A 23,386-nucleotide genomic window follows, 5' to 3' on the forward strand; every position below is an offset into this window, starting at 1 on the left:
ATAGGTGCACCTGTTAAAATCTTTATTTCTAATTTCAAGATCTAACATATCTCAATATAGCAAATATTCCATTCCAAGTAAAATGCTCTTTTTAAAAATGAAAATCTGCGTATCAATCAGGGCTACTTACCAAAGGTAGTTGAGGTCTGGACGCTCCCCTGGAATCCCTCCACCTCGGACGGAGACGCTGTGAATCCTCGGAGAATTCAGGTAACCAGAGGCAAAGTTTAACAACTGCTTAAGTATGTTAAACTCTGTCCCGCACACCGTGAGCAGTATTATCCAAGTCTCGTGCTTCACAAAACCAACCATTAATAACACACTTCAGACCTCTACCTGCTTGTGCATGAGACATGTAGTCATTGTTGTATTGAATAACTAAATAACTAAATAAGTTGCAAAGAAACAAAATTCCGCTCAAAAATGAGGTTTTTGAGGGGAATTTGTTTGTTGTGACGCTTTAGTTCCGAGCGTCGAGGTGGTCGACGGCGTTGCAGAGCTCCGCGCTGACCTCTAGTGCACCATGCGGTGACCTTGGCACACTCGGGGTCTCAGAGGGACGGCCGAAAGCGCTGGGTTGGACGGACGCAGAAGGACGAGAAAGGCAGACGCACCCACAGATGGCAGGTCCGGGGGGGGGGAAAAAAACCCGCAGCGGACGTCGACGCCAGTGGATGTAAATACAGGAGGGAATTTCAAAGCAATTATTACCTTGACCATTCAAGTGAGTTATGAGATTTCTTTTTGAGGCACAAACATATTAGCACAGCGAGAGTTCACAGCGTACGGCGTGTGTCTGCTGCGGGTGGAAGCGAGGCGGCGTGGAGTGAAATTGATTCTCAAAAGGCCAATTAAGTAGGAGCGTATATTCATTTTCACTAGTGCAATGAACTTAGAGCTAATATGGGCGAAGGGGGAGAAAACACATATTTGCACACAGCAAACAAACCCCTAATAAGAAATGGTCCGACCATGAATGCATAAATGTGGCAGCTCCATGATTGGAATATAAGGACGTGAAACAAAGGACAAGCAGCTGGTGTGTGAGGCATAATGAAAATAAAATGTTAATATGAATTTTTCATGGAGGAACCTGTGTGACAATTGCCTACGTGTGCATTTCACGGCCGCTATACATTATTCAGCAAAGGCGTGTGCCTTCAAATGGGGAGTTTATTCTCACATTTCACTCGAGAAAATGTGGGATTTAATGAAATCTATGAATAAAATGGTAGAATTATGTATAGATAAGTCAAAATTGGAAAAGGGGTTTCTTTTGTGTTTAAATCCACAACTGGGCTACATTTACTCGACATGCTTCCAGGACTATTACTTCTATTAAATCTTGCAGACACGGAACACAACAAATGAAATCAAATAGACTATAAAACAGATTTACCCGTTAAAAAACGGCCAAATGAACGTACTATACAAAACTCAGAGACCAGAATGCAAAATTAGAATATAAACTCTTTGTAAGTGAGGAAAAAAAAAGTTCCAATCAAGATGAACAATAAGCCTGAAAGCAATGAGGGTAATCATCATTTAACACTTATGCCTTCATTCTTATTCTACCTTGATCGCTTCACTTCATTGGGTATTTGGTCTGTACCCAACGGTAATTATCTGATGGATTCAGCTTTATTTCCAGTTTCATTGCTGTGCAAAAATACCGAAAGGGGCAATTTTTCTGAAACCAATTTCCTGTGTGTATCACTCTTTCTGATACACAATCGCACACGGACACCTCGCCCATCTCCATTGTCCCCGCCATCTGAATTTCTGCAGAAACTGCGGGGAAAAAAGAAGCTTTTTTATTAGCCGTAGCTGTTGGCAATGGAAGAAAGAAATACTGAGCACAGTAATTTTCCTCAGACAATCAGCAGGATCATCCTTCATCAACAAGGTCGGTGGTTCAATTCCTACTAACGGCGAGACACTGAGCCGCTCCAAAAGCTGAGGTCACCTTCTGTGTAGGTCCCTGTATGTATTTATATGTGTATGTATTTATAGTATGAGATTGTCTGGTAGAAAAAAACATGGTGGGCCAAGTTTCTTTCTAGTGATTATAATAAGCCTACATTCATTTGCATTACTTTTTTTTTTTATTGGTGCTTAAAAACAATTGTAAGCAGCAATACAACTAATTGTTACAGAGAAAGAAAGGTAGTTAACAGTTTAAAAAAACAAACCCCAAAATACATTATCACAAATAAATAATACTTGCTAGATTGCCCACCACTAATAGCGAATCTGAAACGCATATTAGCCTCCGTTAACGGCAAAGTGGCCCGAAACCTACACATCTTTATTGAAACTCGATATGCATATTTGGGAATAAAACATCAAGTATTGTAAATTGTGGAAATGGAGGACCACGTCACTTTTCATTTTTGAATACTGAATGCTATTTATAGCTTTTGCACGGCAAAACACTGCTTACATCCAGATGAAGGCTGTTTATTCCAGATGTAGTCTCCTTAAAAATACAATACCGGAGTATTTCCAGAATTTCCTGCGATTTTCACAGTGGAACGAACTCTCGGTAGCCTTCCTCGGGTTTTTAAATCACGCTTTGTAGTGCTTGGGTCAGCGTGTCCGGCCGTCTGCATGACCTCCAAAGTTTCATCATCCCCTTCGTGCATCGACGTCCCTCACACACAAGTTCAGAGGGCAGCCGGGTCCTCGTGCATTCACTTTGGTCTCCGTACCCTCCCGTCCGTCCGCCCGTCCTCGGCGCCCGTCCTCTTCCCTTTGCCGGCCTCCTGTCAATCGTTGCTCTTGGCGCCGCGACTGGTCTTGCTCAGCACCGAGCTGAGTTCGTTCATCAGATTAGGAGGCATCAAGACCTCCCCGCCCTGGAGAGGTCTCCTGCCGAGGGTCCTGCAGCCACTCTGAGCGGGGAGGGCCAAAGCCGGGGGCTTGGTGAGTCTGGACGGGGGCGCGGGCTGTTGAGGCCCGCCGGAGTCCACCGAGCTTCTTCGCTGCGGCACCTGCGGGGCCTTGAGCAAGCCGACCGGGGGGTTTGCCCCGCGGGGCACGACGGCGTCCCTGGTCGGCGTCGGCCAGCCGTCGGCGGGAGAGATTCTCTCGTCTGTCGGCTGCAGGGGGGGGAGGGGACAGATTTAAAGTGAGTCGAGCATTTTGTCACGTGTTCGTGCTGCGGATATTGTCACGGATCTCGCACCTGTTTGCTGGTTCCGGGGACGCGGGGGATCGTCTGGCCTCCGGCCGGCGCTCCCCCCCTGAAGGATTTGGGACGCGGGGCCTTTGGGCTGAGGTTGGAGCCGTGCTGGAAGACACAGAACGTGTGAACCGTAATCCGCTGTGCCCACCGAAGACAGCTCGCGGTGAGTCATTTATTTCCCCTTTGCGGCGCCGGGCGGCACCGCGGCAGGACGGGTGGGCTAAACTTCCTCTTTTACTGACTTCTCCTCTCACATCGCTGGTCAGCCCTAAAACCTTTAGAACCGTCTCGCTCATGTATTTCAGCACCTGTCCTTGGACCTCAACAACCTCACCGCCACAGGCCGAATCCCCCCTTCCGTCCAAACGAGGTCCTTCATTCGCCAGTTGCTATGGAAACTGTCTGGAGCACAATGCTCGCTAGCAGGTAAGAGAAAAGGAAATCCAGAAGGAGAGAAGTGCTCTCATTCTACTTTCTCCCTCTCTGCCCTTCCCACAAGTCGTGCGTCCTTCCCACCAGCCCTTGTGATGGGAGCTGTCAATCCCGCTGTTTAGCGGATTTGGGAGGCGAATCCTAATATTTTCAGCCGGCTCCAGTCTGCTATGGATTTGGTCGCGGCAAAGCTAAGAGCTTCTGCAGAGAGCAGAGAAAAGTCACTGAGCCGGCTGAAATAAACACCGCCGAAACACTTAGAAACAACAGACGAAAGTCGGCCTCCTCCCCGGATCAATCCCTCCCTCGCCGACGGCGACGTTGCCCTTTTTACTTCGCCGACCCAAACAGGCACTAAAAGGCTTTTCCCTGTAAGCGCCCGTGATAGACAACACCGTGCCGCAGACACGTTTCCCACAAGGGAAGCCGATACCGATTCAACGCGGCGGGCATTCTGTGAAGGATCAGCCCGATGTTGAGGAGATATAATATATATATATAAATATTTTGTATAATGAGCAAACAAGATGCTTGTTTTCACGCCGCAGCTGGGAAAGGAAGAGGCGAGAGTGTGAAAAGGAATGCAAAGATATGAGCGTTGTGTTATTTCAACGCTCAGCCGGATCTCGGCGCTGAAGCAGCACAATGGTGCTGTTGCAGCCGCCTTGACCTTATTCCCACAGCTTTTCCGCATGAAATGGTCCGTGTTGGTGCTGAGTGACCCCGGAGAACGCCGCCGCGCATCTGTCCCGTCTGACTACCGGAGAAAGAAAAACACAGCTGCTGCGGTGAGCGTCAGCTTACCGTCATCCTGACCACGTCGCTCACCCAGGCGACCTGCGCCTCCCTCGTCTCGCAGCAGAAGTGCCTGAGGAGGGAAAAGCTCAGTTACCAGTCGCTCGGTGTGGGGAGGGGGGCATTCACAAGGCATCCATTAACAGTTTGCAAGGTAGAAACCGCCTTTGTGTGTCATGTGATCATCGTTATGTCCAACAGCACCGATGCTTAATCCACCAAGTATAGTGCTTTAAAGGAAACTTCTTGAGCCTTTCTAAGTGGATGCAAAGGGTGAAAGTCAAACTCATCAATTATTGAATTAAGAGTCCTTCTGCACGCAACTCACCATTGTTGTTTGTCGGTGTGGACTGTGAAGCCCCAGCTGTTGAACAGAAAGGACACGGGTCACATTGTGCGTCTGCAGACCGGAGGAGAAACGGCGCTCCGTCTCCGAGGCGGAGGTTTAAAAACATGTTTTTTTCCGTGAAAAGCAATCTGGTGAAAAGTTGTCGGGAAACTGTTGGGAGGCTCAGTTCAGAACCTCTTAATTAAAATGCAAAGAGTTTACTTCAAATGCAGGATGCTGCACAACGGAATTAATTAAATCAGTCAGCGGAGCTCCAGCCCACATGTTTATGCAAAGTGTGCCGCACACTGTGAGCCTTAAACTACGACGTCTCAGGCATCAGATGTGCACAAGATAACAAATCTCCAAAGTCTGCACATTTGATGCTCATGTGTGAATTCGCGGCCCGGCGCCGGAAACCAAATACAGGAAACGCACACAAGCCTTACGTCTGCATGCATGTCGACTTGACCCCCCCCCCCCCTCCGAATAAGGAGGAGGAGAAGGAGCAAAGCGAAGAGAGAGAGAGAGGGGAGGAGGGAGAGGAGGGGGGGCTGCAGGCCTCGTATCATCCTCTCCCTCTCTTCATCTCCCACTCTCGCTCCCTTATCCACTTCCCCTACCCTGAAGGACGGTGTAATGCAGACAATCGCTTGCCGGACTCATTTTTCACGCTTCCCTGGACTCCGAAAATTGCGACGCGGGCTGGAAAATTATGAGGAATTAGAGTTGGTTAACGTGAAATATAAGGAGTCGCCTCCTCCAAACTTTCCTCCGCGTTTGGCCAACGAGAAAAGTGCCGAGGCTTTTGCTGTGTCGTAAATTATAATAATGGAAGATCATTAAAATGAAACAGCAGCGGGGATGTTTCCTGCTCGCGGGAAGATTTGTATTTGTTAAAATGCAATTACATTTAATCAATTTCATTACGGTGAAAAATAGGATGGGGGGGGGGATCTCCTGGCGACGCTGACCTTTGAGGGAAGAGAAAAGGGCAATGCATCTTTGGGGAGAAGTTGTTTACACGCAGACGTGGCACTAAAAAATCACCCGTTCGTCTTAATAACACGAGTCCGAACGTGCAGCAGGTGTTGCTTTTTGGATCTAGTAGGTCACGTTTGATCGTCACACAGACACACAACCGGGGGGGGGGGAACCACATCTCCACAGTATCTGTATGACAGTGACAAGAAAATTAAATCGCAACGAATGAACGAGGGCTCGTGAACTGCACTTTAAATAAAGAGTTTAAAAAGCAAGCTGTGTGACTGCATGTTCACCTGTGCCTTACCTGAGCTGTCAATCTTGTAGCCTTTTGCATTTCAGATGCGTGGGTTATTTTTTTTAAGCTATTTACAGGAGGGATCTTGTCAAAGCACAAACAAACACTTTGGCGACTCCTTTGCATAATATTACAATAATCCATTTGAATGCTGACCTTGGAAACGATAGGTTGATATATAAAAAATAAAAATAAAAGAACTGTCCACTTATCAGCGTTTTCTAAAGCTTTCAGCAAATTCTAGTGAACATACTCCTTCCATAGACAATCATTAGGTTTTTTCTTTATAGCACTGGAGGAGACGTTTTAAATTAAGTCGACAACTGCAACGTTCACCTGTTTCTTGCGTTACGTTACCCGATCACGGGTGGATTTAGCAACAAACAGTAGAGATGTATTATGCATGTAAGTGCAGTTTACCTGGTTGGAGGTTTGAGCTTTTTCCTAAGGCCAAAATAACATTTCACAGAGCTCAGTTGGATGACTTTCTCCGCTTTAGTACCCTGCAAAGAGGAGAAGAAATTAACGAGCGAGAAGAATTAACACGATAAACTAACACAACTGAAGAGGCTCCTCAGGCACAGCTTGGCTGTGCTGGTGAACCACAGGCAGGGAAAACTGGTCAAAACTCCAGCACATGTTAAGTTACAGACTCCACACACACACACACACACACACACACACACACACACACACACACACACACACACAGGTGAGAAGACAATTAGAAAACAAGAGTTTTCTTAAAACATCAATCATCTTAATGCGACACGGAAAGAAACCCTGATTGCGCTTCGTCCCCCCTCAGAACGTCCACTATTAAGCATATTGGTTGTCAGACGTTTGGTATGAAACTACTTGGAGCCGGATCTCCAAGTATTCACTTTTCTTTTTCGTCGCTTTTAACACAAATTCATTTTCAGCATAAGCTACGTTTCTCTTGGCCATGCAGACTCAATATATCCCTTCCTTTGAAAACGAGGGTAATTCTTCATCGATATGAATCTAGGCCGATAAGTTTCCTGGTACCGTATCGCGAGTGTGTTACGTCCTCGACACCATCTGGTAACACTCACGGGGCCTTATGCTGCTCGGTTGCGTAACGTCATGTTCCGTATCTTCTATTCCATTTATCTCCGGTTGCTACTGGCTGTTATTGTTTAGTTGTTGCCGTGGTGGCGAGCGTGCCCATCGAAACCAAACATGTGGGAGCTAAACGCCGAAAGGTGCTTAGCTCTTTCATGATTTTAAATGTAATTTGTCCATAAAAAAGAGTCGAAATGCGTATCGTGGTGTGTGTGTGTGTGCGCGCTGGGACCTTAAGCGCCTCCGGTTTACCACGTTTTAGTTGCTTCGCACACCAAAGTAGAATAAATGCCAGCAAACAATCGGCGCAGCATCGAAACGCGACAATCGATGTGAATCATTACCGGCGGGTCTCTTCTCCCCGGCAACGAAGAACAAAGGAGGGTGAGAACAAAGCCAACAGAATCAAAAGTTTTGCCTTTGACACCTACACCCCCCCCCCCCCCCCCCTCCCCCAGTCCAACATAATGTGCGCTAAATACTGAGCCGGCAATAATTGCAGGGGGCAAAGAATATCAATTCATTTAAAGAAACACCTCTAATTTCCTCAGCGTTTACACAGCAATTAGCCACATCCTTGTGCAACTGGATATTTGGAAGAGATTTCACTGAAAGTACCCCCCCCCCCCTCACACACACACACACACACACACACACACACACACACACACACACACACACACACACACACACACACACACTCTCGCCATTTTCCCTGAATCACTGCACCTCCACCAATTATTTCCACTTCATCACACTCTTAAGAATCCAAAGGCCTGCAGGGGCTCTGTGAGGAGAGAGAAATGGGGGCGGGGGGGGGGGGGGGGGGCGGGGTCCGCCGCCATCAGCGCGTCCGATTCTCCCGCTGCGCTCGGGGAAAGAGGTGGAGCTCGGGGGGTTCTGACCCATTGGAGTTCTCCGAAGGCAGTTCGATGACCCTTTTCCAATAAGCCCCGCCCCCTCCGGTGACGCAAAGCGGAAGTAAAAGCGCCGCTTACTTTGATGTCTCTGTAGAGCAGCAGCTTGTCGGGCCGCAGTACAACGTATTTATCCTGAAACTTGTGGCCCGACAGCAGCTTGGAGGATCCGTCGCTGAACTTCAGATAGTCTCCTTTCATCAAGCGTCCTTGGTCTGCGGCGAGAAGCCAACTCAGGTTAACGAAGAGAAGAAAACAAGACGACTCTCCGGCTCCTCAACCGTTTCTACCCCACTTGATTGGATAACAAATGATGACCTTGTACTTTAAGTAACCTTTATGCTACAAAGCCATACTTGTACTAATCTAAAAAAAGAGACTGCGTTGATGTTCTTTACCTTTGTCATCGCACACTGCCTTGAACCAACTAAACTTCTTTATGACAAGAAAAGCAGACTGAGGGAAATCCAGCGTGCTCCACTCCAGGACCTGCTCGAGGATTCTCTCATTTGGGTGCAACGGCCGCTCTGTTGAAAACAAAAAGAAAGACGCCCCAGGTGAGAAGAGGGGGGGACACTAAGGGTAAGAGCAGGTGGGGAATGATAGCGGCCAAAATAAAAGAATATTTCTGAATTAATAAATTACAAATGCATGAAAAGAAAATCCAAGGTCTCATATCATTAAAGCGAATTATGTTGTTTATTATCTCCAGCGTATCGGGAGCTGATTAGGAAACATGTTCATGTGCAAAATAGACCTATTATCTCTTCCTAATTGGTGAACAGGGTGCATGCTATCGGCCCGGAAATAAAATAGAAGCAGATTTGTGCAACAGCACCCTTGCTCTGATCTCCACACCCTCACTTTTCATAACCGAAGGAGGTAAAAAGAGCCACGGCGGCATAACTTCTTCATAACGGTGGGCTTATCTTCTCTGCAGACTCAGGCCATGGAATTAGTTCCTCATCTCCCATCAAATATTAGCTCCGCCCCCCTCCTCCCCCCTTTCAGCCCATTGTGTCTGATAACTCTGTTTGTCTGTGCCCGGCAAAAAAGGGAAAAGATGAAGATTCTTTTCGAGTTCAAAGACCCCTGTGAAGCCTCTGATCGCGAGGTCCTTGGACGCGAAGACGAAAAGAAAGGGGGGTAAGATGGGTGGGTAAGAGCACCGCTACTCCAATCACGTCGACGCCACCGGAGACGGGAAGCGGACGCATCGCTGTGAAACGGGTCTCACGCCGGATGACCCGCTTTCACTAATTAGGATAAAAAGTGCTGTGATGTTTCAGTATTAGTTGCCTATTAAATACGTGTGTTGTTGTGTGTTAGAGAGAAAGCAGTAGGGGGAAAAGTTTCACAACTTTGACAGTTACAATTAACCGAAAATAAGCAACTTCAGAACATGTAACTAGTTATTATGCTGACAATGCATCTGGATTCTTGGTAAAATGATCAAGGAGGCACCTGTGCAATCTCAAAGCCTTCTGTGTGATTATTAATCTTTCTAAAGGCAAAACTTATTAATGTTTGAGCTGCAATTAAATTGAATGAATATTTCAATAATGGAAAAGGAGAGAAAAGGAAAATCATTTTTGTTGAAATGTCCCCAAATGCTCTTTATTTCTGTCGTTGCCATCATGTTATTATTTCCATTCTCACCCAGACTTTGAATGTTGCAGATAATCACAAACTATTGTGTGAGGGGGGCGGGGGGGGGGGGGGGGGGGGGGGGGGGGCGCTATCTGACATGGAAATCCATCCTACCCAACTCTCCGTTCTCGATGACTTCAAACGTTGTCCAGGACTCGCTGGCGGCGAAGCCGGCGTTCCTCCCCGTCAGCGCCGCCTCGGCGAGCTCCGCGGATCGCATGCCGGGAGACACCTACGGGAAAAACACAACAGGCAGGTCAACGCGCACCGGGGGGGGAGGCGGGGGGGGGGGGGACCACGGAACGACGTGCAGGGAGGAGGAGAGGTAGGGGTGGGGGGGGGCATTTGGGCCTTCGGCTGCCCCTCTCTACTTACAGCCGAACAGGACTGACCCTCCTTATCCCCCCCACCCCTCGACGACCCCCTCCCCCCTCTGGTCCCTGTTCGGCCCCAATAGCCGAAATGCAATTATTCAAACAATTTAATCGGACATTTGTATGATTAGTTCGTTTTTTGATTTATTTCTGGGACGTTTAATCCCATCAGGTTAAACCACCGATGTGTCGACACAATCCCCCCCCCCCCCTCCAGTTCGGCCCCACCCTTGGGCACGTGCCTCCATGTCCCCCAGGCCGTCTTAAGGGGACCCGTGGGGACCGGCGGGACATACACATAAAGCTGCATGTCAGCTGAAAGTACACACACACACACACACACACACACTGTACTGGTGTACCTTGATTAAACAGCAGTTCTCCGGCTTTTTCTTTTCCAGGTAGACCTCAAAGATCAGGTCCCCGGCTGGAGAGAACTGGGGGACGGGGAGAGAAAACAGAGTGAGACAGAGGGATCAGTTGAATTACAAAAACAATGCGGCAGGATTAATTGGCTCTCCTTCTAAATTCACACTGCGATGCGGCATGAATGTAAAACGGAGCGAAGTCAGGGACACGGCTCGTGGACTTTGAGGGGGAAAAGGCAAAGGTCGTTTTTCCGGGCGCTGGAGGCAAACTAAATCCCCGCAGCTTTGATAGAAATACAAAAAAAACACCTGGCGAAATAAAGAGGACATTTGTGCGAGCGGACCGGAGACGGCTGAAGCAGCGGGTGCACGTTTCAGCCACACTGAAACCAAAGCGCTTATTTACTTATTTAAACTTATTTACCTCGTTACAAAAACGCCAAACCAGGCGTCAGTTGTCTGATTTCGCCCGTTGATGAAATTGGCTCCGTTTTCACAAGAAACAGCTTAGATTAGTAATTAATCTCCGAGAGACTCTGCCGTGTGAATGTTGATTGGCTGTTAATGAAAATAGGATGAGTGTCGAAAAGAAAATGGGACGTTGCATCCAAAGAGGGAGTTTTTACATGATAGCGTACATTAACCACTCTAAACAAACCACATGCATACATGAGCACTGGTGCATTCTTACTTAATAATTCTTCAGCTAGAGCGTAACGAGAAAGATGCCAGAACTGCCCAAGCTGTAAAAAATAAAAGCGAGATAAAGTCAGCCGTAACCAGGAGGAGGTGATGAATGTGACATTTCAGCGATTGAAGCAATCTTTCACTTTGCAAACACGTGAAGTCGTCCCTAAAATAAGCTCGTCCATTATCTCAACCGAGACTCTTCCTCCGTGCAATTACACCAACACGTTGTTCTTAATTAGAAACCGTCGGATTTTTCTATTTTGCACCCAATTTTCATCTCTGACAGCTTTGTAATGCCGCTTGTTTTCCACTGAGTAGCCCGACCGACCCCCAGCAGCTGGCGTGTTCTAGAAGCACGCGGACAAGGTGGAGAAAGGGAGGGAATGTGGGGGGGGGGGGGGCTAAACAACAAATGTTGTGCTGAGGCATCCAGGCAGAAAGCACCTGCCGTAAAGGTTAACAGGAACAAAGCGCCCCCAAAACCCCCCCCTCCCCCTCCCTGAAATCCTTTTATTTTTGCCCGAGAAACATGAAACTTCAAATGAATCCCTTATTTGAGAGACCGCGATGCGTGCAGGCAGATCAATATACACACACACACACACACACACACACACACACACACACACACACACACACACACACACACACACACACACACACACACACACACACACACACACACACACACACACACACACACACACACAGTGATTTCCATTTGGGCTCGACTTACCGTGGCGTCCTTCTTCTCGTTCCAGCGGGTGATGAAACTGTTCTCGATCTCCATCTGCTGCACGCGGCTTTCATTGACCTGTTGGACACACGGCGACAACGTCGGTTCAGAAACCCCGGCGGAGGGGAAACATCGGACCGTTCGGGCGGACGCGCCGTTTTCCAGAGCGCCGTTAACTGTAACCCTTTGAATCCAGATCTTATTCCAACTTCATCGATCTGACTCATGGCGGCGTGTTGAGGCCTCATAACGGGCCGCCGTCAACGGCATCCGCCCCAATTAACCGGGGCGTCTCGGCTCGTGATTGGTCGAGCTTAACGCCGTTTGTCACGCGAGCGGCGGCGGCGTGCCGAGGCGATTTTGGAGTGAACTCTCCTCCTTTGGGACAAGGAGACAAGGGGGATCCCGGCGTTCTGTGGGGAATTAGCAGCCGTTTACGTTGCTCCCGCACGGACCCGCCCCCAGGTCGAGCCAGGTCGAGCCAATTTGTGAGGATCTGGCGACGGCATTAAAAAAAAAAAGAAATTGTACGGCTCATTCCTCAGGAGTCTTCATGAGCAGCAACGTCTGGGGTTGTCTTCTATTTTCTACTTTACAGGTTAATAAAAATAAAGTATTTCCTCCCAATCATGTCCAGTAGATGAATAAAGGAAACCTCTTTGACTCACGCTGAAGAGTGTCACGTAGTTGCTGATGAGGTCGTGGACGACTCTGATTTCCTGCGGGGTTTGTCCCCGAGTCTGGAACAAGCGGGCGGAGAAGACGGAGGCCAGTTTTTCGCTGGGCATGTGATTGAGGTTGGAGCACTGCTGGATCCTGGAATCACAACAACAACAAAAAAGAGGAATCTGAGCACACGGTCAAACGGCTCCTATCAGTCACGCGGCATCACTCTTGATCCCTCACGCCTCCGAGACACAGAAACACACACGGAGGTCGGTGAGACTTTGGGCCTCAGTCCAAACTGTGTGTGTGTGTGTGTTTGCGGGACAGGATCCAGGAGGCGGCGCCGGCGTTCGCCTGTTGGGCTCTGTGCACCTCGGGGGGGGGGGTGTTTAATGCTGACGCGAGATCGCACACAACTGCATTCTGAAAACGTATTACCGGAAGGTTCTACACACACACGCGCGCACGTTTAAATGCTGACTGTTCGCAATGTCCGAAAAAGTGAAAAGCATTTAAACTCCATCAAAAGTTTAAATCGCAAGCAAACGACTTTCCCCCGACTTAAAACTTGAACAAATACGTTTTCCCCCTCGCGGAGGGAAAAAAAAGCTTCCTGTTGCAGAAAATAGCAGTGGTTCTGCCATGTGTTCGCCAACGCCCGAGTTTTTAATTACGAGCAACTCAATCTGTCGAATGACAAATTACACAAACAAACGGCACGAACCGCCGAAGGAGAAAAAAACTCTATACTATCAAATAAATGTCCCTTTCGGGCCTTGAGCGGCTCCCAGACATGAACGTGGAGCTACGCCCGCTCCATCAGCCAGCGCTCCGATCACATCCATGACGCAGACCAGAGCAACAACTAGCCTCTATTTGTGTGTGTGTTTTGTGCGTCTACCTGTAGAGATGTTGGAGGACGGCATCGAGGGTCAACCTGTTTATCTTTGGCAAACTCTCTATGTAGGTGGAGTACTTCTTCACTCTCTGCCTCTCGTCCTCCTCATCTGGAAAAAGCAAAAAGAAACCAACCCGACAATGACAAACGTGCAGGAGACGAAGGCCGTTGCGCAGTCGACGCCTCGCCGTACCCAGAGCAGACACCCAGTACGGGTAAAGCTCCTTGGTGAGCAGCGCGTCCTCCGCCTGGGACAAGAAGCTCTTCAGGGTGTCCGTCACATCCTCCAGCTGGTGCTCCTTCCTCCTCAGCTTGACGTTGCGGGCGTCCCGCCTGAACTCCTGCAGGAGCAGCGCCACCCGGCCGGCGTCCCCCGGCCTCTCGTAGAGCCCCTCCTGGCGCAGACCTGGTGGCGTCGCCAAAAGGGTGGACGATCGCGGCGTCAGCCGACGAGCAGCACGATTTTAACGCCAGTGTATACGGAGCATGAAGGTGACTCACCGTATTGGGTGACGAAGGCGATGCAGCTGTCCACGGCGATCGGGACGCCGTTCTTGGTCAGCTGTTGGTCGCTGAGCGCTTTGCCGTCCGTGCCGGCGGCCAGCGTGATGGCCGAGTGCCACAGCGCAAAGTCCATCTTGTTGAAGCCGTGGATGTAAACTGTCCTATTATACACGCGTTAGAAACACAACTGTTATTATTCATGAAGTAACATAAATATGAACAATATGGTGTTTCATCTCTCAAAGATTGTTCACATATTGAGAAAAAGGCCTCGCTGAGCCAATAAATACACAGACAAAAGGAATCCTAAAGTGCTTCTGCGGAACAAAAGGTTAGAAACACCGACCGCCTCCCTCGAGGCTCCATCACAAACGCCCGAAAGCCAAGAGCAATTAACGGACTGGATCCCCGTCCCAACGTGTCTTTGCCTTTTGACGGAGGCGAAATCAAAGCGCACCGCGTCGCATGGCAGACGCGTGGCCAATTAACACACCCTTTTTTTGGGGGGGGGGTTGGATTTAAATGCCGACTTACCTTCCTCCCTCCACCATCAGCAGCACTTGGATCTTGTCCTCCCCTTCTGTATGCACGGAGACCGCTGCGGGTGGGAAAACAAGTTGTGTGTGAAAACTGGTAGCTGGAGAGAAAAGCTGTAATGCAAAGTAATGTGTTTAAATCTGACATTTGCGGTTGTTCAGTTCTCAGCCGCTGAGAAGCTTTCGCCGTCGAAACCCAGGAAAAAAGCATTCATTTCCCGTCACTGAAAGGTCCCGGTATTCATTTACTCTTTTGAGTTGATCCACGCGGAGTATAACCCTGCACAATGTGTCCGGACGTACCCGACGAGTGGGCAGGGCGAAGGGAAGCGGGAGTAGAGCGGCACAGCGGTCGGAGGGCCCGGAAGCGTCCCGTTGGACCTTGAGGGGGGTGTTTGTGTCACAGACCCACTGAAGGTGGATTCGACAAGAGAGGGAAGCGAAGCTTGAACGCAAGATGGTTCCTCGAGTTTTGGTGGAAATGCAGCCAAATGAGACAGGGGAAGTATTAGGCAAAGGGAAAAGAAAAAGGACTCGCCGCCAATCCTTATTTGGTACATTTTTGGGACTATGCAAATTCCCTCTCAGAAGACCGTTATATTAACCAATCGGACGCGAGACCTGTCGCCGAACCGAATCTTTGAAAAAAATCTTTTCATCGGCGAATCGCCTGATTCTGGTGAACCGGATAAGCCGTTAAATAGTGGAAAAGCAACACTAATACGGTCTTTCTGGAAACAACGTTGTTCTATGTGATCCGTGCGAATGCTTGGTGATCGCACAATCCATCACCGGCACGCAGAGGAAACAATTAAATAACAACAAACAAAAGATTGCTAAAAAAACGTTACATATAACGAGGTTTATTTGGGCTGAAAAGTCCTTCATCTTCCAAAAAAAAACAATTAATCCCCAAAGTCTCTCTTGATAAATAATTTTGCTTTTGTGTTTCCTTTGGCAATTTTTCAAGGGCACAGTATTTCATTTGGATCCAAACAAGGAGAGAAGAAAGCCCAGAACTTCACAGGCCTATATTGGCTCAGGAGCGGTTTATTAACAGCGTTATCAGGTAAACGCAAAAAACACTTGTCATCGCTTTGTGAACAAACGCAGCGATCCTCTTTCATCCGTCGTACAGCTCAGTGGGAATTTTTCATTACTGAATATGTTTGTGTGATAAGCAACTAAGTCTGCAGCCTTCTTCTCTCCATAATTTGTACCAGAGAGTTTGTCTACAAATCATTTTAAAGGGCCGGCGTGAGAGCATTTTCTGGTTTATATTTCAGCCGCTCTGATGTGATAACCTCAGAATATAACAGGCAGCGGACCACGTTCTCGGATGTGAAGCAGTTCCCAAAAAGGAGGTCTTTGAAATTACAGAATTGCCGGATGTTTCCTGACCTTTATAGAAACACTTCAGCGTCCTGTTGAGTTTTGAGGTTATTATTAGTGTGTGTTATCAACAAGAAGAAGAAAGACTTTAGTCCGATCAGAATCGGCTACCAGCCATCACTCTCATTCACGTTGTCTCCAGAATCAACCAGAATCATGACTCGCAGCGCCGAACATCGCCGGGCATCTTTAAAATCTGATTCTACCCTGAAATGAACTTGATTTGGGACACGCTGACATCTGAGTGCTAAATACGCTGGGCTGCGGTCTTATGCTGATTGCCGATCTTAATTTGTAGATTTAGAGAATTAACTCGTCTCTCTATCCGGCCGCTGCCTTAAGATCAACCCGCAGAGGAAACGGAATCACCGGATGAGCTCAAAGTCCACGTCCTTATCTCGTTTGAAAGGCGTTCATTTCAGGAGCTGCCGGGTGTGAAAACAGATCGGCGCACTGTGACGGATGAATGATTATCCAACTGTATGTGTCATAACACACACACACACAATACTTGTTTTTCTACTTTGGTTCTAGGTATTTGTGCAGCAGACATCTTGACACGAGACATCACAAAGAGATCAATCCACTCTGAGGAACACAGCTGGGCCCCCTGGAGGCCGCTTTGAGAGGCGGCGCTCCCGCGCTCTTCGGGGATAAACGTCTGTTTATTTACATCGTGGCTGCGTGTATTCGAGCTTTTGAAAACACAACGTTACAAAGTGCTTGACGACAATTGGTGAATGTCAATGAAGCGATGGGAACCAGGCGCTAACGACAGCGACAATGGTCCCAGTTTATTGGTAAAGTTCAGTAAGGATAGAAAAAATGAACGAAAGCCAAAGATTAGAGCTCTTACTTTACCCCCAGTGTGAGAAACCGCTTTGGTACGTTGTGCGAGAGGATTCAGAGAGTAACTCTGCCAGCCAAAATAACACGAACAGGCTGCATCGCACTTGCAAAATCGTCTTGATGCAGTTTGGAGAGCTGCACGTAAGAAACATATTGTGGTTTTAATTGAAAAATGTGTTTTTTTTTGTTGTATTAAATGCCTCGCTGCTTCACAGGGGCACCTTTCATTCGGGGACTCACTGCAGAGAAAATAACAGTTAATCCCGTGTCACAGCCTGTGATTCCTAAAGGGATCCTTTCAGAGCTCCAGAACCTACCATCCTCTGACAAAACATAGCCAGCCCCCCCCCCACCCCCCCCCCCACGCCGCCGCCGGCTCCTCGCCTGTTATGACAGATATGGTTTGAGAAAGCCGGGACTAAAAACGAGCACCGCTGCACTTCTTCATCTCGCCCAAGGTGGGAAGATGGCGCGGGTTTGATTCCACGGCGGACTGTGAACGGATTAAAAGGATCCGTGCACCCCCCTCCTTCTGCTGCTGCTGGACCGTGACACACCGGGGCAATCGATCAATCCACCAAAGTGTCCGAGAACTTAGCGCCTACCGGGCACTGAAAAAAGAAAGCTTCCATCATAGTGGAGATCATATATTATTTGCGCTGAAATCAATGTTACACAAACGGTGGCAAACTGGGACAACGTATGCGCACACATGCGTGGAGAAGCTTCGCTTACTGAGCTCCTGCAGCTGCTTGAGTTGAAGGACCTCCTCCTGCGCCGCCTCGTCCCCGGAGCTGAAGTGCAGGGCGGAGCCCTCCAGCGTGAACCAGCCCCCCCGCCAGTGGTACAGGTCGTGGCCCTCCTTGTAGTGCAGCCTGCCGATCAGCTCCACGTCTCTCCGCAGCAGCCCCTCCGCTTTGGACGGGACGAAGCACTGCGGGGTCACGGGGTCACCCCGGAAGTATTAACAAGCATCACTTTTTCTTCTTTTTTTTTTTAAATGCCTGAGAACTGGAGGGTGAACCTAAGAAAACAAAACTAACAGGGAAAACAGAACTTGCTATCGGGCTCTCTGGTTCACATGAGAAACTTTTCTCCGTCTGGCCGCCGTCGGCGGACTCAAAGTGAAATACGGAGGTGGGGGACATATGGACGAACCGGCTCAGCCGCCCACTATGTGTGACCGGGCCGCCTGGGACTAAGGAGAGAAAACAGGCCGCCAACAGGCGACATATTTACGAAGGCTATTATTAAAGGATCTTGGCGCCATGTAGGGAGGGGGGGGGCGGGGGTAGTCAGTCCTCTTTTGTCTTACTGAAAGACGTTTGTGTGTGTTGTGCGCACAAGTGAGTCACCTTCGTTAGCGCCTGGATCCAGTCGCGCTGCGTCTCCTGCGTCTCCGCCCCGACCACCAGGACGCGCTCCGTGCGCAGGTACAGCTCCACGGTGAACACGGCCCTGCCGGGGACACGCGGCGCGCCGTTAGCGCGGGGGTTTCTCTTCGCGAACACAAAAAAAACGGTGAACACATCGGATTTTTCTACATAGGTTTCGGCTATAGTTTTTTGAAGCGAGATGACCTTTTTTTTATAAGTATGACAGTATAAAGTGCTTATATACACGCTGTTATAACACTTATTCCCACTCGTGTGTCAGCCAGCCAGGGAATGTGCCACAAAGGTAATTGTTCCAAAAAGCAGGGCCAGGAACAAAAAGGGAGGGTGGGGGGGGGGGACGTTGAATTTCGTCTTATTTCCTGTCGTAGTCAGACTTTTAGATAAATGATGGTGGATAAGAGCAGTATTGCTTTTGTTGCCCAAACGCTACTCAACTGGTGGTGGCAAAGGGCCTTTGGGGCAAAGCCGGTTTGAGTGCGCTTTGGGAAGAAAAAAATAAGTAATTTCTCTGGTTTCAGTGAAGTTTCACAGAGCGACATGTACTGTCCCTTGTGGAGGAACTTGCTGCACAAGTTTAAACAAGCGTAGATGTATGTATATGTATTTCGGGAGCATTTTATTATCACCTTAAGGCTTTCCCGCTCTGAGAAAGTCTCAATTCCCTAAACCTGCATGCATCTAACCCAGTTAGCACCCAAGTCCTTTATTCTTGTTATTCTGTGAGAGGAGGAAGAGTGGAAAGGGACAAAAAAAAGATAGAAAAAGGAGAGTTTTGCTTCAGAGATTTCCATTCGAATCTGAAGGTCAGAATGAACTTTTCCCAAAATAATCTTGTCAAAACAGAAAAGTCTGTCGGTTTGTAATATTCACGTGTCGGTTGGGGGGGGCTGAAAGGGGGGAGGCGTTATTCTCGGCGTCCTCTGCCCGAATGCCGCGCTTAATGGAGGCGGCTCGCCGTGGCGCGGCGATGGGCCCGCCGGTGGGAGTGCATCATCTGCATACGTTAATATTCATAAGCGGCAGACAGTCGAGAGGTTAGGCCTCCCCACCGCCGAGCATGCTGGGAACGCTGGGGAGCTGCAGAAAGTGAGGGGGAGTGCGGCGGAGTTTAATCTAGTGAAACGTACGGCCATTACCGGGGAAAATAATAGCCTTCCTGGGGGCGGCGCCGTGACCTGTAACTGGGATGTATGCGGCGAGCTAAAAAACGGCACATGCCGCTGTTGCTTTGTAGCGTCTGTGCACACAGTATCAGGCAACCTGTCATGAGTGTGTGTGTGTCCGGCATCTTAGAAAGGTCTCAGCTTTAGCCGGGCAGCTGCATTTCTAACGGATGTATAAATATTTTTAAAAATGCACAAATAAATCCTTTTCACAACATCCGCCTGTGTCATCAAGGACCTGGCGTATGCTTCACTCATGAGCCATTATCAGAACCGAGGCAGGCGTAGGCACACACACACACACACACACACACACACACACACACTGTAACCCAATGGGAGCACAGAGAGGGTGAGCAGGAAAAGGATCGAAACATCTGTTCCTTCTCTGTCACATTTTCACAAGACATGAAGAAAAGAGTGTCAAAGAAACTTTTAAACTGAATTATAATCTGAGATGCGGTAAAGGGAGCGTTAACGCACGGGGGGGGGGGGGGGCAGTAGTGGCATATCCAGTTAAAAGTCCTTTTAGTAATGACTAATGTCCTTTTAGTTAAACACTCATGTTTGCCGTGTGTATAGCAGTAAAATATGAATCTAATGGCGTTTAAGAAAGGGTTTGACTGTAGAGTATGTTTTGGTGTATGTGTGAGTACAAAAAAGAAGAAGAAGAAAAGCCCCATAGCTCGCCGGACCAATGATATGTATTAACTAGTGCTGTTATTAACAGCGTTAACGCAAACCCATTTTAACAGCGTCAATTTTTTACTCGCAAGTTTTTTTTAGGCAAATCATTTCCAGGTACATACAAAACCCAAACCCTTTACCAGAAATGTGCACTTTATAATTTTATTTTGTACCGCCCTGTTTGGCAATGTTGTTGTGATGAAAGGACATTTAGAATAGATAAAAATTTGCCATTAATTGTAAAATATTTTGAGTTAACTATGACATAAATGCGATTAATCGTATAGAATTAAGCTTCACTGATCCCGCCTAAAAAGTAGGCAGCGGATTTGGTTTTCTCGCTGGGTGGGCTGATTACTCTTTGACGCGCGTGTGTGTGTGTGTGTGTGTGTGTGTGTGTGTGTGTGTGTGTGTGTGTGTGTGTGTGTGTGTGTGTGTGTGTGTGTGTGTGTGTGTGTGTGTGTGTGTGTGTGTGTGTGTGTGTGTGTGTGTGTGTGTGTGTGTGTGTGTGTGTGTGTGTGTGTGTGTGCGCGCGCGCGCTCATACCCGGCACCAGTCATTGTCTCCGTGTGGCTGACGGCCAAGCTGACCACCTCTGAGACGTCCACCCTGCCAGTGGCCGCCGCGCTGTGCTCGCTCTCGTAGTAGCTCAGGAAGCCGCCCTCCAGCGTGCACCAACGACGCGCCATGTCTGAAATGTTCCGACAGGGAACAATCTCGTTAGCACAGCAACACAGGAAGACACACAAGAGACACACCGAACATTCTTCACATGTTTTGTAAATAAAAGGAAAAGGGATGATTATCAGTGCTGTCAATTAAACAAGTTATTAACGACGTTAACGCAAACCCATTTTAACTGCGTCAATTTATTTATTCATTTTTTTGCTTTACATGTTGTGTGACCCAGCTACTTGATGCTGTTTGAGGGACAGTCCTACAAACGTCACTCACAAAACATGCAGAAAAGAAAACAAATCCAGCACCCCACTTATCCATGTTGATAAGAGCATTAAAATGAAAAAGAAAATTATGGGAAAAGAATAAATGAAGGGACATTTAGAAAGATAAAAAACTGCAATTAATTGTGATTTGTTTAGAGTTAACTATGACATGAATGCGATTAATCATGATTAAATATTTTAATCGTTTGACAACACTAATAATTTTATTTTTTGCGTACCTAACTGGGACATTTACACAGAATTCTACAACATTGGATTACTACTGCATTGCATGCTGATAAAATTTAACCAGCCACCGGAAGGCCCGGTGTTTTGAGCCAAACGTCCCGGCAGAACCCGCATCCAAGAGAAGAAAAAGAAGGGGAAAAAAAATAAAACATCAGCAGTGAAACCTAAGAGGTATTGGCAGGGAGAGAGGAGTGCAAACATCTCGCTGTTGAGGAACAGAAGATTTAGTTTTGTGCTTTGTCTTTACAATGAAGCAGCGAGCTCGATCCCAGAGCGATAAAGCTGGAGAACGAGCGCCGTCTTCCATGACTCGCGGAGCGAATCACAGCCCATTCACGCAGCCAATGAGCGTGAAGTTCACGAGAACACACCGAATTTTGGATTTTTTTATTTTTTTTTCCAAAGTCGCCGTGCCATCTGCTTTTGCGTTCAGCAAACACACACACACACACACACACACACACACACACACACGGCCCCCTGTCGCTTGTGACTCTAAAGTTTTCCACTGTATTCATCTCATGAATATGCTAATTGCACATTCCTTTGCCAACTGTGTGTGATGTTTCTAAAGGAACAGATATAGTCAAATAAAAAAAGGAAGTGTCTACAACTGTCTGTTGAAAGAGGAAGAGGACGGGATGAGCTTTGGAAAACCAGGATGTCAGTTTCGCTCTCTTCACCCTTTCTCTCACTTTTTTTTTTTCTCTCTTTGCTCTTTTCAGTCTCTGGAAAAATAAATTTAAAAAAACAATCTGGACACAAACATCTGACGAAATGACTGATATGCTGTTGCTCACTGTGGCATTTAAAAAATGTGTTTTTCTTCTGACCCCACTTTGCCGGGGAAAGACGAAAGACAATTCCGGCGGCTGAAGAATCTCAATCTTTCATCTTAAACCCGACGTGCAGGTGGCAGTTTTGCATCCGAGTGAGTGTGTGATGACAACAAGAAAAGAGAAAGAGAGAGAGAGAGAGAGAGAGAGAGAGACTGGTATTTAAAGTCATTACCAAACCAATCTGAGAGAACGCACTGTTGTCTCGGTGATGGAAGATATCGTAACTTCACTTCCGCTCTAAATGGGTTTCCCAGAAAATGTCATGTCCATCATTTCCTCGGAGAGGTATTTTTTATTTCGTGAAACATTTTTATGAAATTGCGCCTTCCTTAACGAACTGAGTGGTTTCATTTGTATCGTCCGAAGGTCAAAATTAGGTCAACAGCTGTTTTAAGTTGCTAGAAAACAGCTTTTTGCTACATCCTGCTACATTTGAACAACAAATAAATAAAACAACCTCAACACTGGGGATTACTGTTACTTTTTGTATTTTCACATAAATAGGGGCAAATAGTTATTGTCTAGGGTAATGGTTCCTAAACCGGGACTACAATTCCCAACCCCTAATTGCTCCCCGGGCAAAAATGTGAAAAAAGCCACGGGTTTAAAGTGTAATGTAAGTCGCTTTGGATAAAAGCGTCTGCTAAATGACCTGTAATGTAATGTAATGTACAAGTTTAGGAAAAGTAGGGCAAAAATGTGTTGGAATTCATTTGGTTGTACTACTTCAATCAGACTGATATTACGGAACATTCTAAAGTGATTGATGCACATGGACATCATTTTCCCCAGAGGAGGAATCCTGATGACTTGGAACCCCCTGACTTTTTCTTATACACGGCTCACATTGGCTTAATGTGTTATTATGTTGTTTTATAATATAAAAACAAAAGGGGCGCCAAGATAAATAATATCATAGGAAAGCAGGAAAATTATTAAATGAAAATGATGTTTTTTTTCATTTCTAAATTTCTGGATAGCTTCACATTTAACTCGACATGAATATTTAAATAAACCAAGGATTTGAATGTTGCATAATGTGCTGACGAGGGGTCGCACACGTCCTGATTGCCCTAAACCATCAGAATTATGAATAGATTTCATTTTCGTCTTGGCACACGTGGAATCTCCTTGAAATGTCGGACTCTACGCTGCACTAAAGGAAGAATAAAAGAAGACATCTTTAATTTCCTTTAAACTCCAAGAAAAGACATTAAAAATCCCATCGTGCATGCTGGAAGTAAATTGCTACAGTAGCCCAGGTCCCCGGGCTCGCCACTCCACCAGCCACTTGCTGTCCTAATATTGGCCAACGCACCCAAAAGAACAGAAGCCCAAATAGACCGAGGAGACAGAAGGGGAGCGATTAAAGGGGGGCCGACAGGTGCAGTGAGACTACAAATGTTGCACAAATGTA

At 47.5% G+C, this 23,386-nt stretch overlaps 1 protein-coding gene across 6 annotated transcripts in view; it reads right to left on the reverse strand.

Annotated features, from left to right (window-relative positions):
* Positions 1 to 2,086: 2,086 nt before the first annotated feature.
* Positions 2,087 to 23,386, reverse strand: part of arap2 (ArfGAP with RhoGAP domain, ankyrin repeat and PH domain 2) — a 73,023-nt gene continuing 51,723 nt past the window's right edge. For all 6 annotated transcript variants that reach the window (XM_078107131.1, XM_040181473.2, XM_078107132.1 and 3 more), the window contains 18 exons: positions 20,484 to 20,628; positions 18,046 to 18,148; positions 17,426 to 17,624; positions 14,448 to 14,511; positions 13,911 to 14,074; positions 13,603 to 13,815; positions 13,413 to 13,518; positions 12,514 to 12,661; positions 11,846 to 11,923; positions 10,414 to 10,488; positions 9,792 to 9,909; positions 8,426 to 8,554; positions 8,109 to 8,242; positions 6,445 to 6,527; positions 4,743 to 4,778; positions 4,424 to 4,487; positions 3,188 to 3,292; positions 2,087 to 3,101 (listed from right to left, as the gene is read on the reverse strand). In XM_078107131.1, coding sequence (XP_077963257.1) covers positions 2,769 to 3,101; positions 3,188 to 3,292; positions 4,424 to 4,487; positions 4,743 to 4,778; positions 6,445 to 6,527; positions 8,109 to 8,242; positions 8,426 to 8,554; positions 9,792 to 9,909; positions 10,414 to 10,488; positions 11,846 to 11,923; positions 12,514 to 12,661; positions 13,413 to 13,518; positions 13,603 to 13,815; positions 13,911 to 14,074; positions 14,448 to 14,511; positions 17,426 to 17,624; positions 18,046 to 18,148; positions 20,484 to 20,628 — 2,297 coding nt within the window. In that variant the 3' untranslated portion in view covers positions 2,087 to 2,768. The remainder of the gene's footprint in view (positions 3,102 to 3,187; positions 3,293 to 4,423; positions 4,488 to 4,742; positions 4,779 to 6,444; positions 6,528 to 8,108; positions 8,243 to 8,425; positions 8,555 to 9,791; positions 9,910 to 10,413; positions 10,489 to 11,845; positions 11,924 to 12,513; positions 12,662 to 13,412; positions 13,519 to 13,602; positions 13,816 to 13,910; positions 14,075 to 14,447; positions 14,512 to 17,425; positions 17,625 to 18,045; positions 18,149 to 20,483; positions 20,629 to 23,386) is intronic.

The sequence above is a fragment of the Gasterosteus aculeatus genome, chromosome 7 (genome assembly GCF_964276395.1).
Source record: "Gasterosteus aculeatus chromosome 7, fGasAcu3.hap1.1, whole genome shotgun sequence".
NCBI lineage: Eukaryota > Metazoa > Chordata > Actinopteri > Perciformes > Gasterosteidae > Gasterosteus > Gasterosteus aculeatus.